This window comes from Primulina eburnea, unplaced genomic scaffold (genome assembly GCF_022965805.1).
Source record: "Primulina eburnea isolate SZY01 unplaced genomic scaffold, ASM2296580v1 ctg739_ERROPOS5529518, whole genome shotgun sequence".
Classification (NCBI taxonomy): domain Eukaryota; kingdom Viridiplantae; phylum Streptophyta; class Magnoliopsida; order Lamiales; family Gesneriaceae; genus Primulina; species Primulina eburnea.
In genome coordinates this window covers 47,165-64,589 of record NW_027331511.1, presented here as the reverse complement: position 1 = coordinate 64,589, position 17,425 = coordinate 47,165, and the positions used below count along the sequence as shown (strand labels likewise).

Sequence of the window (17,425 nt, the reverse complement as noted above, 5' to 3'; positions counted from 1 at the left end):
TTAATAAGAAAGAGATTTAAAAACGATAAGTAAAACAAATTTTTTTAAATAATTTATAAAATTAATTTTATCTATCAAATCCAATTCTTAAATAACATTAGTTAAACACTACATCATAATTATAAATCCGTGGATTTCACAAAGTTCACTGTTGCACAGCTCTTAAAATTTATTTTCAAGAACACCATGAACCTTCTAAAATTTCCAAATTCAAAGTAGGCATATACTCCGTAGATGCTGTTTAGAATATTATAAAAAATAAAATATAACCACATAGAACTCGAGTAGATGGATGAACATTCCATATTTACATGCAGCTCCCACTGAGATACAAAACAAAAGTTCCACTAAACCACGTAGCAAAATAGAAGCCTAGCATGAACTCTCTGCGCTATCAAAAGTGGAATGACAGCCAATTGTTAAAACAGCTAAAATAACATTAGAGAAATCACCTAGGAAAAGATGAAAACACTTCTCCCATCAAATTCACCTGTTCAAGAGTTGGTATTCTGCTCAGGAGCAGTATCAAGACATCACAAAGACGATGTGTTTTCAACAAAACAAACGAAAATTCAACAAACTGAATATTTGAAGCAAAAAATCATATGCCATTTGTTAATCATGAATCCCGAACAGACTAAATACTCAAACCATGAGCTTTTCTCCAGTACCGAGTAATGTAGTTGCTTAATAAAGCAACTTCGATGCTCCAAACCTTACACTCAAGTTTATAAATGTAGTTGATTCAAAGAAATGTGATGTACTATCAGGACTATCTAGCACTGAAACTAGGGTTCAATGGTTAAACTGGAGAAAAGAAATTATATACAATGATTGACAACCAAAATTCGACATACCCCTTCTTCTAAAAAGCATCATAAGAGTCGCATTTGAATAGAAACGGGAAGAAACCTGCTACTGAGGGGGTAAAATATGCGCATATAAAAGCTGGAGCATCATGAACCAAAACTGTGCTCATAAAGACAATTAGGTGGCCTGGAGACAAATGTATCAGGCTAGGCACAAGTATACTCGCCTTTCTAGTAACTGCCCAGCCATCATGACACAAATAACATTTATATATTCAATGAACCAAAAGAGACGGGCACATATTCGGCACAGGCCATGGCGATGCTCAACTGAAACATGCAACTTGAAAAGGCTGCATAACCTCAAAGCTCACACACCTGCAGAGTCCCGCTGACGAGAGTAATTTTCACAAATAATAATAGCCCAAGGCTCATTCTAATTATCGCCATCAAAGTTCTCATTGGCAGCTCTGATTGCCTCAGCATTCATTAGAGCAATCACAGCTTTGTGAATAGCGAATTCTGCTTTAGAAAACAATCTATATGCATTTTCCCTCTTAAGCTTAGCCAATTTATGTGCATGTTGTGCAGCACGTGATGCATCACGTAACCGAAGCTCATAAAGATCTGAACACTTCAACAGCTCCACTCCTGGCCTATGGGTTCCATCAAAAAAGATGTGCTTTTGACTGGAGAATTCAGGCAAATCCATGTTCCACTGGTGAGCTCCATTTCTATTTCCTATTGTCCTTTGGCTGTAGGACATCATCTGCGGGTTATTTAAAGAAAGATTTGTCGGATTGTACTTGTAAACCTTTTGGTTGCGATTCCACTCAGGCACATTAGTACTCAATGAAAAAAATACATCTCGGGGGGACCATAACCTAGTTGAAGCCTGAAGTGTTGGTGAAACATCAGAATATTCATGTACAGTATTTGCATACAACACTTTCTCATCTCCAAAAGTCTGACCATTTAGTCTCCTCCCTGACAAAGTAGTAAAAAATAAGTCATGAAAGTAGAAAGAAAAACATAATACTTGTATAAGAAAAGAAACAAATACATATACCAATGAGACAAATGATGGGTATATATGGCTTTGAGAGGAGAGAGAACTCTACCAAAATTGTGAAAACTGTCATGATCCCCTGAAGTTGTATGATGGTGTCCAGAAACTGAAAATTTCCTGTGAGACCGTTGTTTTGAACCCTTGTTAGGGACATCCAAGCCCCGTGGCTTGAGGCAGAAAGCAAACATGGATGGTTTTTCAAGGTGGGAAACAGGGAAGGAAGCATTGCCCCTGGCAACACCAAGCTCCCATTCCTTCAGCTGATGTTGATATTGGCCCCAAAGGGGAGGCTGAATACAAAGACGTTCAGCAACTTCATATGATATATATATATATAATAACAAGTAATAGTCAGCATTGCAAGATGAAGCTAAAACAGATATCCCAACAGATTCAATATGCTGCTGTTGACACCCTAAAGTGACAGATGTTTTATAAATGCTTTGGACTAGATTGGGTACCTATAATTACGCAAAATAGTTAAATTAATAAATGTTAAAGTTTGAAGCTTGATAAGTGAAAATCAATGTTGAAAATGGTAGGAGGCAGAGGCAGTGGCAGGGCGGTCCCGCCTACCGTATAGGCGGTTGATTTTTTTTTAGCAATTTTTTATAGATAATTATATATAATCGTGAAACATAATTACAAATAATCATCATATTTTATGTAATATATGTAATTAAATAATGTTTATGCATAAAAAAAAGTTTCATACAATATAATATAATCTAGACAAAGTACAAATATATATATAAATGCAAGATAACAACGGCTAATGGCGGCGACGACTGATGACGGTTTGAGGCTGGTGGTAGCTGATGGTGGAGGACACTTGAAACCAAAAGTAAATACAAAAGACTGTGAGATGTGTTTTTATTATATCTAGGTTTTTTAAATTGATTGACTTTAACTGCTTTTAAAATTATTTGACTTTGATAGTTGACTAGGATTTTAAAATTATCGGCCGCCTGCTCGCCCATCGGATAGCATAGGACTGCCTTAGACAAAGGCGGGCCGGTCGAATGTTTTGGCGGCCGCCTCGATCGTCATTTAGAACACTGATAAAAACCAATGTATTATGTGCATTGACACATAAAGCAAAGAAACTGAAGGAAATGAGGTTTTTAAACCAGGCACTGTGATGTCCGACACAATGTCAACAAGATCTACAAACCGTTTGACTGAATGACACCTCCTTAGATGGAATGAAGGATTCAGATGCAAACAAGTGACGATGAACACACGTTATCATACATGACAAAATGTAAGGAGCTCAACCAAAATTTGGATTGAACCCGAGAGTTAAAAACGGAACATGCATTAACAGCACAAAGCATATATTCACTTCTAAAAGAGATTCAATATGTTCTTTCACGAGAAGACAATGCAAGAATTAAAAGTTCTACTAAGTCACCCATGGAATAATACATATTAACATGAAAATAATTCGAACTTATAGAAGAAAGACCAGCTTTTGTACCTGTAAATGCCTTATCAAAGGGATGCCTTTTCTCTCCCTTTTCTGTCGCCAATATTCGTAAACAACTTTTGCTGCTTCCAAGTAACCTAATCCCATTACAAGCTCTTCAATTTCAGCATCTGTGAAGTTATCACGGCACTGAATATATGCACCTTTTTCAAACATGTCCATTATTTTTTCCATAAACTCATCAGACATCTCTTCACATGGATGTTTGTCGGTACATTTCTTTTTTGCCTCCAACCACTGCTCATCCTCACTATCTAAGTCATATAAAACACGAGACGGGTCCATCGCCATTTCAACATCAGTTTGAACCTGTCGGAAATACTTCATATGATTCCGGACAAAAGGGACTTCTGTTCCACAATCATTTCTCTCCTCAACCAACCACACTCCAGGGATAGGGATTTGTTTCACTGAAGCAGCACGAATATTCCGATTGTAACACTCCTCGTGCATCTCCTTGAAAAGTGCCCACTGGCTCCTGTCAGGAAACTCCAGTACCCAGTCATTCCCCCCCCTCCACATCATAGCATGTGAGAAGCGGTTAGTGGAGCCAGGCTGCAAAATATGAGTGACTTTATATGAATATTTCGTAATTCCAGAAAATTTGACGGCCAGTCTCCATTCATTGCGATCCGCAACTTCTAAGAAAATATGTGCTCCACTTTCTCTCCATCCCTTGTCTCCCTGGGTGACCAAAACATTTGCACCACACCCTAGCAACTCCAAATATTTCTGGTTACCCTTAGAATCATCAGGTATCCGCTTCTGGCTAGCTCTCCTTATTCTTTTGCAAGGCAGAACTTTATTGTTTTGCATTTTTTGCTTAGAATTGAGATCATAACCTGAAAAAGGCAATGTATATTGAACTTGAGTGCGTGGCCTCTTTGGTCCATTACTGAACCCATTGTGAATGAAGTTCGTCTTCCCATCAGGCCACGAGGAAGAGATAACTCCAAGAGGAGAAGAAATTGAGCTACTTCTACCATGTTTACATGAATGCATGGAACCCATAGGGTTCGGGCTGAGAACAGAGCTATCATGTACATTACAAACCACGCCAGAGTTCTGTCTGGAAGTCATGTCCGCTTGATCGAAACACGGAATGTTTACCAAAACGCCAGCTGATCTGTTATCAAACCTAGAATCGGAGGCAGAAGATATAATGGAAGTAGATGGAGAAGGGACCTTCTGATGATTCTCAGAAGAGTAGACTTTCTCAACAACGTTTCTCCCCAAAGCACCTGTTCCTAAATCTTTCTCACAACTTGACAAACCCCATAAAACAGGAGCTTCTGTCTCCAGTGTCTGCAATTTGTCTTCTCTAGTTACATCTTCAACATTAATGGGCGTAAACTCCTCCACCTAACCATCATAAAAAAACAAACACAGAAGAAAATGAATGAGAGAGAAATATAATCACATGGACCTGAAAAATGCATGTGAATAACTAAATTCTCCCACCATCCACAAATAAATGGGAAGGCTCGATTTAGTGGAGGTATTGATAAAAAAAAAATTAGAAAATGATTTTAGGAATTGCATCACAATTCAGGAAACAAGAGATTATCAACAGACATCCCAAAAACAAAATGAATGGATTAATTTACCTGAAAAAGGAAATAGTAAGGAGTGTCATGTAAAAACAGAAATAAAAACAGCAAAATGGTGCAATCGATATGATACCATTAATTGCAAATGTATTGATATGGTATACCTCTAATGACGAGATCTCTAAACCCAAACGAGGCTTGCACTGCTCAAAATCCACACATTCAAGTTGCTTAATGTCATCATGTAAGCATTCTGAGACTGGTAGTTGCTTAACAAGACGACAATGCTGCATAAGCTTGGAATCTAAGTAAAGCCACTTCGAAAGTTGCAGTCCAGAGAAGCTATAAGACGCAAGGGTGTGCTTCTTGTTTACATCTTGAACGCTAAAAAGTTTGAACCTCACTGACGCCACTGGTAATAGCATATCACCATTCCATTGTTCATCCTGTTCACCACACGCAATGAGGATCGAAAAGACAAAGGCTAAAGCCTGCTTCAGGCAACCTTCAAATAACAGAAACCTTAACCCGAGATTACTATCAACGAAAAGCATCTCCAGAACAACAGCAGGAGAGGCAGCCACCACCGATCCATAATGAAGCATCACTATGTTATGAAGCAGCCAAATAAATTGTGTTCCAAGTGTACGCAGAAAAGGTAACAAAGGTAGGCATATCCGGACTCTAATTTCTTGAAGCATCTCTGGCACAACATCAATTCCCAACTCACCATGGGCCTCAACCAGTCTCACTTTCCTGTCCGAGTCCACATATTCAGTACAAGATTCCTTTTCAACAACTGGCAAAGTAACCAGAACAGGGTCAACGGTGATAGTCCCTAAGGAACAACCATCTGATTTGGCAGCTGTAGACAAAGAACTACCTCTTTTACATCGCATGTCGTATTTCCGCCTCACATAAACTACATTTTGAGAGCTGCTGGTAGCTCCCGTCAGACACTGACCAAGCCTTCCATGAACAGGTATTTTATCCGTCGAAGTAGACATGCAATCTGGCTCATTTCTGGATATTTTTGAACCAGAAAGTTTACTATTCAAGTCAGTTTTCTCGCATGATAATGAAGAGCCCCCGTTCATCTGTGACTGATTAAAACTTCCAGCACCAAGTGTTTTATCAGCGGATACAGACTCACATTCTAGCCCTTCATCAACTCCCTTTGAATCAGCAAGTTTGCTATTTGATTCATCAGTTTTCTCGGATGAAAATGGAGAGCCCAGAGGCAGATGAACTTGTGAAGTCTTCTGCCTTTTCAAAGATTTAGGTAAAGAACGAGCAAGCCATGATGAAATGGGCTCCGAATCAAGATTTTTTTCCATGCTGCTGTCATCATTTAATGGGGGAACACTTTTTCCTTTGTGCACATTTTTATTGCCTTCAGAATTTTTCCTTGGCTTTTGTTTCCCAGGAACATCGCTGGGAAGAAGCAGAACTTTGAATTTCTCTTCGTGAAGGTCAACCCATTCCTCATCCCGATCATCATACTTTATGTGATGAAGCTTACATTCTGGGTGATAATCATTGACAAGGCCGTAATACCAACTTTCATCCAATGGCCAAAAGACTTTAATTCTTCGGTTTATAAACCAACATGCATCCAGGCTATTGGGAATAATGTCATAAAAATGGCGCCGTTTCCTGGGCATTCCCTTGCCTTTATCTTCGCTTCTTGGTCTAAGAGCTCTACTCTTACCATCAACTGATGCAGACTCCATAGCACCAACTGAGTTATCCTGCAGACTAAATGAATCCTGACCAGGTGAAACGGGAAAAGGGAATCCATCAGCCGTCCGTGAAACAGAAGATTCTTTTTTTGATGGGAAACCCGTACAGCTAGGATCAAATCTAGATGAGAGCATCCTTGCTGCATTTTGTTCAAGGTTCTCCTCATCATCGTCATCATCTTGGAAAGAAACAAACTGACTATCTGATTTCGAACTACCCACTGAAGGTTCGGACTTTATTATTAAGGCTTTACCACCATCTCTACCAGTTATCGAATCTTTTTTTTTCCTACTGTTGTGTCGCTGCTTTTTAGAAGGTGTGTCGCCGTTGTCCACTGCTGGATTAACTTCATCCTCAGTGTGCACAACTGAACTGGACCTATCTTTCCTGCCTTTCTTAACTTTTTCAGTAACTGACTTCTGCTTTAATTTCGAACGTGAACCACCGACAGTGGCCACTGATTTACAATCCACCTTCTTCTTGGGTTTCAATTTTGAACGACAGGTGTCAATGCCAGATTTTGTGTTCGAGCTACCATCATTAACGGCAAAAACAGAATCTGACCTACCTAATTGGTCATTAGGACCAGGTGAATTATTAGCATTGGCATTAAATACTTTCACACAATCGTCGGAATTGGAAAGATCCAACGGTTCAGAAACTTGACCGCTTCTCAACTTTTTCCGCCTCACCAAACCACGTGGTCGTTTGGGGATATTAAAAGCATTTCCATTTTTACCCAGAGCAAACGTAACGCCATGCAACAGTTTACTCCCACCACTCGATTCATGGCTAAAATCTGGCTCAGATTTCACGTCATTCGCACCATCCTTCCTACTTTTCTTAGCATCCAACTCTATACAACTAAAAGAAGCTCCCTTTCCACTCTTCCTCTTCTTCTTTTTAACATACCCCTGATCATTTCCTTCCGAAACTTTCTTACTCACTCCAACATCAGAAACCCTAGAGCTGTAAAGGCTCTTCAGATCCAAAGATTTTCTATCAGGACTATCAACACCACCAGCCTTCTTTACACTATTTTCCATCAAAAATTCCTTACCCCAATCGCCCCAACACGGTCAACCTTATTTTCATTTCCCATTCAGATCTGCCAACACAAGTCCACATTAAAAAAACAACAATCAATAATCAAAAAAGCGCACGAAATTATCAGCAATCATGCCAACAACTACTAACTTTAATAAAAAGTCGATCAAATAAAAAAAGCCAATATGAATCACTTTAAAAAAAAACGTGCAAACACATAAATTAGACATGCATGAATGTTTCTGTTTATCTACCAAATAAATACTACCTGTGATTGGAATTGCGGTAAACGCCAAGCGGTGGAGTGGAGATCGAGCATTGGTGCTGTTCAGATTTGAGTTAAATTTGGGGAAAAGGATGCGAGAAATTCAGTTTTGATTTCAATCCCCTAATATTGAATTTTACTGATTATATTTTGATTTTGATTTGTTTCTTTTCTCTTAGAGAGAGAAAATTTCTAGGGTTTGCTTTTTTATTCTTAATTTCCGTGAAGGCAAGGATTAACAAGAATTTCAAGTCGGAAAAATGTTAATTTTAAAGGAAAAATAACTGGGCCACCTGGATTATTTTGTAAGCGTTGGATATTTTATCTGACGGTCTCGATTGGGTGTCGCTAGCTGGAGTTTTACCGCAAGAAATAAAAATCGAGTGCTTTAGTTGCAACAGACGGTCTCGATTGAACATTAGCCGTGCACGTGTACGGCCAGATCTGATTCATCGTACGAAATTGTTCGATTATTAGATTATTCCAGGTAATGATTATGAAGATTATTTTTTAAAAAAAAGGGTTAAATGAATTTTTCTTTTTATATTTTAATTTATAATTTTTCAAAAAGAATAAAAAATTTGGAACTAGCCAAGCTTCTATATTAGCTAAAAATTTAATCCAAAATGTATTTATTAAATATGGCGTATTTCAAATGAGTGCCATACATTAAAACATAAAATATAATTATTCCATTATAATGCTAAAAAATGGCATAAATTATTATTATTATTAATATTATCATTACATTCTGAATCATGCACTGTTGTCTATTCTTGGACCAAATTGGCAACTATTTTAACCACGTGGACTGATTTTCTTTTATATGCAAGTAATTTATTAATCATATCAAATGGCACGTGTTGAATATATATATATATATATATATATATATATATATATATATATATATATATTGGAGTCTAAACGATTTAATTAATTTGACGATGATTGTATGTATAATTATGCATATTGAGATTGTGATGCCATAAAAGAAAGTTGGAATGGTTTGTTCAAGAAAAGTAGGTCATGAGAAAATGCTCCTTAAAATTGAGAGATGTAACGTCTCTCCTCATTCCTTTAGCCCAAGTTAACAGCAACTTCAAGTACTGCTGCATCTTGAAATTTACGAAAATAGTGTACTAATTTATGGGACCATAATTATCATCTTGATATTCAGACATCATTTTATATTTTAAAATTTCATATCCAAAACTCATGGGATTAAAAATTTCAAATGATTTATTATTCTTATGAGTTTTGATGATCAAATAACTGATATATTCATGTATTGTCGAATCGTAAAACGAGCGATAAATCTAATGTAATGTTTTTTGCATCGGTCTAGCTCCACGCATACATAGAATTGTGAATGCTTGTGTCCATGGAAACATATTTGGCTCGGACAGAATCATTATTCTGCGCATTGTGATATACTCATCTATGCTCATAGACCTACCTATGTTGAGAATACACGCGGCAGTTAACTAATGATCTTGCAAAACATATTGTTTTTATGTAGGTAATAATGTCATGGTTTATTGTTTATGTTATCAAATATATTGATCACATACTCACCAGATGTTTCTCCTGGATTAATATAATTAGATGATAAATACTTCTCTTATGGATATAAATGATGTATCATTAAAAAAAATGTTTTATTTGTCTATGAGATTATTGACACTTCGACGACACTATAATGAACCGTTGATTATAACATTGACTTTGTTTTTATTACCATTTTTCAGTTAAGTCTGCAAAAATCAGGGAGTTTGTGAGTCACAGTGATTTTCAAAAATCAAAGTAAATATTAGAACATGGTAGGATGTGAAAAAAAAAGTGACGTAATACCTAACTTTGACTGCTATTAAATAAAGGGTAACTTGGGATTCAGTACCCAATTTTTATCAAATTTGGTTTTGATACCTCAAACCACAGAAAACCTCCACTGGATCACCACCGAAAACCCAACTGCTCTAGCCACTGCCCTGGTCGTCCGAACCGTCCAACCTAAGACCTGCCCCGTGGAATGGGGTGCCCAAGATGAAAACAAGGACGTGAGCGACAATCGTCCAATACGAGAATGTACGAGTATACAAACTGATATGATGCATGCAAAATGCAATATGCTCGGATATCAAGGATCAAGTCAAGAATCTCATGCTCAGTCTAGAGGCGCCTGAGTGTGTAGTCTCTGATCTGCCCTAGGCATGTTTTGGCTCCCACACTCATCATCAAGACGTGGACCTGCAATGTCCAGGTCATCAGAGCCCGCGGGTCCCGTCGGACACTGTAGCTCTCGATGCCCCATCGTCCACAATACAGAATAGGGCTGAGCGGCCCCAACAAACGAGGTATATCTCAAAAGATATCAGGCTCAACATGATATGTCATGCATAATATGCCAAAGCAGTAAAACATGTATCATGCAACAGATAAATATGCAGCATATAAGTGTGTATACTACGCTTGGATATCTCAGTCAGTACATCACGTACCTCACTAAAACAATCTGACAGAAAGCTCTGAACCTAGACAATACCAACATAATGAAATCACTAACAAATCAGATCAAACATGCTACAAAGATCTCCCTATGATCCTTAAATCACTATCTAAGGATTTAGGATTATACCTGCGTCCGTCGTCAGCCCGCTGATGATGTCTCGATCTCAGTTCACCGACCCTCCTCGAGTCGACACTAGCTCCGAAACTTCCCGACACCAAAGAGCCCTAGAAACTGACTAGAAACTATGGTAAAACTAACACTTTCTCTGAAGAATGCGGTGAAGGAAACAAAAGAATCGGCTTCCATTTATAGGCTGCATCCGGACTATTTCAGAAAAATCCGAACCAATCTTATCTGCCACGTGTCGGAATCTCATTGGTCTAGTTGGATTTCTCGAGATAATGTAATCCGAAGTAGGTCGGTTATCCATTTAAAATCGGTGGATACCAACACTTGATCCCGAATTATTAATCCTTAATAATACTTAAATTAACAACTCATTAATTATCTCTTAATTATATTTCATTCAAATAAGAATTCGGGTCATTACAATACCTCATTCCCCAAATACCCCTCAAGCCTTTATTTTAAATAATTGATTTTCTTTTTCAATTAATGGCCCATCATGCTTCCGTAAAATAAATTAAATCTTATACCTTTTTGATCGGAGTGCCACCGGGTAATATCCACCGTATTTTACGAACTGCTCCTCACAGTCCAACCACGCGATCGCAACCGATGGTTACTGACGTAGATTCCTTCAGCAGCACTTGGCACAACTCTAATTCGTTTCCTACCTTAGAGTGTACAGTATAAAATAAAATTTGAAAATAATACATGAGAGGGGCTGAGAGCAAAGATCTCTTTTATTCAAACATCAATCCTTTATTAATACATAGTAACCTCCTGTAGAGGAGGAGAAACTTGTTTATCTACTCACAGTAGCTGAACTTACTACATACATGAACTTGAAAAAATTACAAAGGATTTTGAAGAAAAATGAAGAGGTTGATCGATGCCTTCATCTTCCTTCTGCTTCTTTATTTATAGAAGGCTTTCTTCGGATTTGAAACTCGGACTCAAATCTTGATAAGCCTTTACAGCTTGCATATGGACCATGTAGTGGTTGAGTGGTCCTTTTAAGATGGTCCCTCCATCTTTCTTGATTTGTCTTCTTCTAGATTATTAATCTAGAAACAGTCATTTCTTGCAATTTTATCTGTCTGCATAAATAGTTTATATGCACCTGGATCAGATCAGCTTGTATTTCTTTTCCTGTTTCTTCGAGCTTCTTTTGAAATTCTTTGAAATTTTTCAGCTCTTTTCTTGTTCCCTTAATCTTTTTTCCTAGAAACTCTGAGATATGCAAAATACATTTTGTTTCCAAGTTTGGTTTAAGTCTGGTGTGAGTTACTGGTTCCCATTTGGTCTTATTTATAGATTTATTTGGGTCCAGTTTCTCGTCTTTTTATTAGATTTCCTTTATCTTTAAAGATAAGGAATCTATTGTCTTTTGTCCTTATCCACTGATTATTGGTGGTCCTTGAATTCCACTCACATGCTTTTTCAAATGGTGGTCCTTCTTTTCTTGGTGGGATGCTCACATGTTCCTTTTAACTTTGTCGAGGAATCTTTGGCTTTCGGTTTCCTCGAGGAAAACGTGAATGTGGTCCATCCTCTCTTGTACTTGTATCGGTAAAGTGTTTCCGATCAGATCTCGGCTTGAATCCTTTACCGAATTTCGGTTCCTTCTGGTTTTGGCATTCTGGACAGATGTTTTCAGACCATCTTCCTACATGTGCCATGTTACAGAATTTCCGACGAGTTTCTTTACTGGCCGGCAACTTGCTGTTCCACAAAAGATTTCTCTTTTTCTCGAATAAATCTTCTGCAAAACTTGTTGTTTTTCCTGTCATGGTATTTAACAGGAATGATCCGTTCACTGAATGATTATAAAATTTGAACGGAAATTTGACTTTGTCCATCTCAGTGAGACAGACCAAAAAACCCCAAGCTCTTCTGGTAGAAATATCATCTTCTGTAATTGAAGCGACCATGGGTGTTTCTTCTGTGGGAGGATCCTTGATAAATTTTTGGACATTTGTATCCGGCCTCCTTAGCTTGATAAAATGAAAGGCTTCATGAGAACCCTTTCCTGCTGGTTCTGATGCTGCACTGAAAAAGTATAGCTCCAAAACATCTCCTCTGGACAAATAATCATTATTCGCCCACGTTTCGTGAACAGCTTCCTGGATCCACTTTGGTAGACCTGAGATTTCCGGAAAGCTGGGTGACGTAGTATAAACTGAGGCAAGAGCCCCGAATTCATACCATGTTTTAACCTCCTTTGGATATGAATTTTGTTTCATCCATACCCTTGGATATTTTCCTGAAACATCAACCCTATTGGTAGCTGGGTTAATGCCAATTCTTGTTTTTAATTTCTCTCAATTCTGCTGATAGACCTGAAATGGAGAAATTGTTGATTCGTTAATACCAACCTTAGATTTGCCTTTGTCAATACGAGGCCTAAGGTTGATCTCTCCCTCTTCAATCCCCGAGATGAAGGGTTGACTTGATGACTCAAGATAAGGATCAGGAGTCTCAATTTTTGTTTCAGCCGACTCATCTGGTGATGATCCCGACTTAACACTTGTGCAAGGGATATTTGAATCCCCCGCTACATGTATAGAGTCCTTGTACTCGAAAACTCTCCATTTGGGAAACCAATGGCTTCTCAATGCCCTGGAGGATAGGCCTTTGTGTTACAGACCATAACTAAGTATATGCCTGTAAACATCTTGTAATGCGATCAGAGACAACTCTCTTATCTGCTTGTTGTAGTCTTCCCGCAACTTTTGCGTTTAAGACCAACCTGTTGAACTCGTTTTGAAGTATTTCAAGGTGTTCCCTTAAATGTCATCTGCATCTTGATAATAGCATCGATGTCAATGCTGTCCATCTCTTGTTAAAAAATCTGCAAGAATATTTTCATGAGATTTAATTATCACAATATCAAAAATATAATTCTGACATAGTGCTTTCCATCGTAATAATCTAGCCTTCTCAGGTTGAGTCTCAATTCTATTCCTTAAAAAAGCTTTAACTTGAGTGTTATCAACTTTCAAAGTGAATTTCTTTGCAAGTAGAAATAATGGACCATTTTTCAAAAGCCCTCTTTACTGCATAAAATTCCTTTTCGTTGATATGTCATCTTATGGCTTCTGCATCTGAGAATAACCCACTACAATATCTGCATGGTTGTTCTCTATCTAGGGGTGAGCTTAGTAAGAACTGCTGCTCACCAATAATCACTGGCATCAGTATATAACACCAGATCATCTTCATCTTGAGGAATAGCCATTTTCGGAAGATTCTTGCAAACCTCCTTTAAATGGATAAGTCCTTTTGTGTGTTCGTCTGTCCATATAAATCTAGCATCTTTTTTCAACAATGGACTGAACATCTTCCTGTGTTTTGCTAGGTTTTTGATAAACATCCCAGCAAAATTAACAACTCCTAAGAAACTTTGAAGTTGTTTCTTGTCTTTGAGACTTTCTGGAAAATTCTGCACCTTTTCGACTATGTGGTCTTGCAGAATTATTCCTGACTCATCGATTTCAATTCAAAGGAATTCAATCTTCCTTGTAGCAATGACTGCTTTCTTTTCAGATAAAACTAGTCCTTCTTTCTTGCAAATATTAGAGAAAATCTCCAAATGTTTAACATGTTCATTCATATCTCTAGATGCTATCAAAACATCATCAATGTAAACAAACATAAACTTAAAATAATCTTTAAAAAGATTATCCATTTTTCTTTGAAATATCTGCGGTGAATTAGCCAATCCCATTGGTAATACCTCCCATATATAATGTCCTTGCGGTGTGGAGAAAGCTGTGAATTTCTTGCTTTCTTCCTGCATCCGAATCTGATAGAATCCAGACTTGCAATCAAATTTAGAGAATATCTTGGCATTGCGTATGCAACTAATTAGATGTTCTCTGCTTGGTATAAAATACCCATCAAACTCCAGAATCTTATTAATTTCTTGATAATTAATAACTAATCTGGGTTTACCTCGTTTTATTTCACCATGATTTCTTACCAGAAAATCTGGACTGCTATATGGTGACATACCTGCTTTGATTAAACCAAGGTCCAAATGTTCATTGATTATTATCTGCATATCCCTTTGATCAATGATGTTCATTTGGATGGGTTTGCAACGGACAAATTCATACTCTTTGCCTTCCTTGATCTTAAGGCAAGCTCTGAGTTGATTTCTGTCCCACCATGCCAAGGCATCTTCATTATAATTTTCTTTGATCCTTTTCTTGACATCTTCCAATGATACCTTAGATTCGAACTCTACTTCATTTGTTTGTAGAGTTATCTTAAGGCATTCTATATCTTCTGGTTGGAGTACTTGATCTGCTCTTAATTGGAGCATTGTTTCTCCAAATCGTCTAGAATCCTTCATTTTTGGGTTCAGCAGTTGTCCTGAATCACCACGCTTGCTGCGAAACTGGATCGGCAATTTTCTGTAAAATGCCTCTCGTAGTCTCTGGACTATGATTTTGTGAGCACATAGTGTTGTGAACACTAATCTTCTAGTCTCATTTTCTTGTGTATAGGACTTGAACATTTGTAGGAAATTATTTCCTAACAATATGTCAGCTCCTGTATCATAAAAATAAATTGGTGGTGTCTTTACCTTGTACCAAGGTGTTTGTCCAGAACCGCCAATCATGATTTCAGTCATCTTAATCCCTTTACATAAGATTAAGATTCTTCTGGAAAAATCTCTTCCAGCAATCTTTGGTAGTTCTTCTTCCAAATTGTTTGGAAAAACTCTTCGTTTTGCTGTGCAGATTCCAGCCCCTGAATCAATATAAGCAGCAAAATATTCTGCCTTATATTGTTCATATAACATTTCTACTGGAATGTATATGGAGAATGGACTTGTGATCATTGGACTTTCCACATCTTATCCTCTGCCATAAACTCCATTCCATACTCTAGACGTTTCCAAGGTTTGTGTTCCTCGAGAAACTCTAGTCCAAGAATCAGTTGATCTGATTCTTTACCTGGAATCCCTTGGATATGGACTTCCAATTCTCCGATATTAATCAGTCCTTGGTAAGTTCCTATCGTAGGTTGTTCCAAATAGTATATTGAATTACAAGGAAATTGATTCATTTGTTTTGTAATATCAAATACTATTTCTACTTCCTTCCAACCTTCTGGGCATCTAAGTTTTCCTATTGTAGAAAAACTTTTTGGCTCCTGTTGGGTTTCTATGACAGGCGTTTTTCCCCACCTGTAATTTGTTATTCTATCTCCCTGAAAAGATAGCCTTCTTGATTCCAATCTAAGACTTTGATTCTTTTATAGAATCGGTTTGTCTTGTATTTGGATATCTGTTTCCTGTATTAATGGAAACTCTACTCGTTCTGGATAAACTGCCTGAGCAACTTTTCCAAATATTTCAGGGATTTCAATAAACTCATTTCTAATAAACAATTCAGAATGATGTGTATTAGATAGAGCATATGAAATTTGGTAGGTAATAGAATATGGCCTATTACCTTCTTTCATCAGCCTTTTTTCCTTGAAGTTCTGATGCAATGTCAAGGCTCGGCTGAAATCTCGATCGGCCAGGTTGTAGGCTATCCTTGGATAGATTACTCCTACAATTTTTCCCGCACAGAGATTTCCTGAGATTGTTCCCAGTACTGAATCTTGTAGATTCCCCATTCTTTTATCGCTTATAGCAATATCAATTGGTGAATCTATCCCTTCTTTGAAAGTAGCCTTTATCATAATTTGGATTGCTCCGATATGAATCCAGGACATAGTCCTTGCTACTTCTATCTTGAGTTTTTGTAATTCCTCCTTGATTTCTTCGGAAGGAATTAACTGCATCTCCATTTTATTTCCTGTAAGTTCCATCGGGATTGCCATTTCCCTTCTAAAAACTTTATAGATTAGATGATGCTTTCTGTTTCTTAGGCCAAGGCTTCCTAAGAACTTTTCTACTTGTCCTGCAGAGAAACCTTGATATCTCTGTAGACTCGGATTTTCTCTCATGATTCTTTGAACCATGTTATGAGATATTGTAGTCTGGCTGAAAAACCCAGACAGATCTTCGTGTGTTTCGTGTCGAAACACCTCGTCTTCAGTCAGATTCCGATTCTGTTCCATCAGATTCTTCCTGACTTAAAACTTCTTCTTCTTCATATAAACTTTCATCTGAGGCGATATCCTCAAATCGGTATACTTGAATAAGATCTTGATAATAAACTGCTTCTTCAATATCCGGGGTAGGATCAAAGCGTTTAATACCTCTTTTTTCATTTTCTGGACAGTTGGTCGAGATATGTCCTCTTGCTCCACATGTCCAGCAATTGCAATCCTTGAAACTTTCATTGGCTCGAGTATGAGCTCTTCTGAAAGTTTTCTTTGTAGGTGTTCTTCCTGTGCTTCGAGATGTACTCGATGCTTGGGATGATATCCTACTTCTTGATGGTACGCTTCTTTGTCCAGATTTATAAGATCTGGCTTTCTGTCTAGACCAAACAGTTCTTGGTTTCCAAGAACTTCTTCCACTTCGGGCATAAGGATGAGTCCTAAAACTTTTCCTCTTATGCTTTTGTGGTTTACTTCCAATAATTGTTGGAAGATCATTTTCTTTACAACACAAAGGAGTTCTTTTGTTGATACCCCTTAATCGTTTGTAATTCTTTTGTAATGCTGCCAGGTGACACCATTCTGCCAATTTTCCTTTAAGGAAAGAGGCTCTTCGTGCCAGTGTATCTGGATTTCCAGGTACATATTCCCTTATGAGCATTTCTCTCCAGGGGCTTGGCATTTTTGCGAAGAAAAGCTGCATAGCTATATCTTCTTCGACTCCTGAATTCCATCTATATTTAGTGAAT

At 37.7% G+C, this 17,425-nt stretch overlaps 1 protein-coding gene across 1 annotated transcript; it reads right to left on the bottom strand.

Moving 5' to 3' along the window:
- Positions 1-691: 691 nt before the first annotated feature.
- LOC140822300 (uncharacterized) lies at positions 692-8,196 on the bottom strand. The gene is made up of 5 exons (XM_073183034.1): positions 7,976-8,196; positions 5,082-7,768; positions 3,359-4,729; positions 1,931-2,168; positions 692-1,796 (listed from the first exon to the last, which is right to left on the bottom strand). The coding sequence occupies exons 2-5, from the start codon at positions 7,704-7,706 to the stop codon at positions 1,246-1,248; spliced, it is 4,785 nt and encodes a 1,594-aa protein (XP_073039135.1). The 5' UTR covers positions 7,707-7,768; positions 7,976-8,196; the 3' UTR covers positions 692-1,245.
- Between the last annotated feature and the right edge of the window lie 9,229 nt (positions 8,197-17,425).

What these genes read in the sequence shown, in the direction of transcription:
- LOC140822300 (XM_073183034.1), bottom strand. Translation starts at nt 7,706, where the DNA reads ATGGAAAATAGTGTAAAGAAGGCTGGTGGTGTTGATAGTCCTGATAGA. An exon ending in CTTTGATAAGGCATTTACAG is followed by an intron (nt 2,169 to 3,358) that starts GTACAAAAGCTG and finishes CTTTGTATTCAG; the next exon opens with CCTCCCCTTTGGGGCCAATA. An exon ending in TGACAGTTTTCACAATTTTG is followed by an intron (nt 1,797 to 1,930) that starts GTAGAGTTCTCT and finishes CTACTTTGTCAG; the next exon opens with GGAGGAGACTAAATGGTCAG.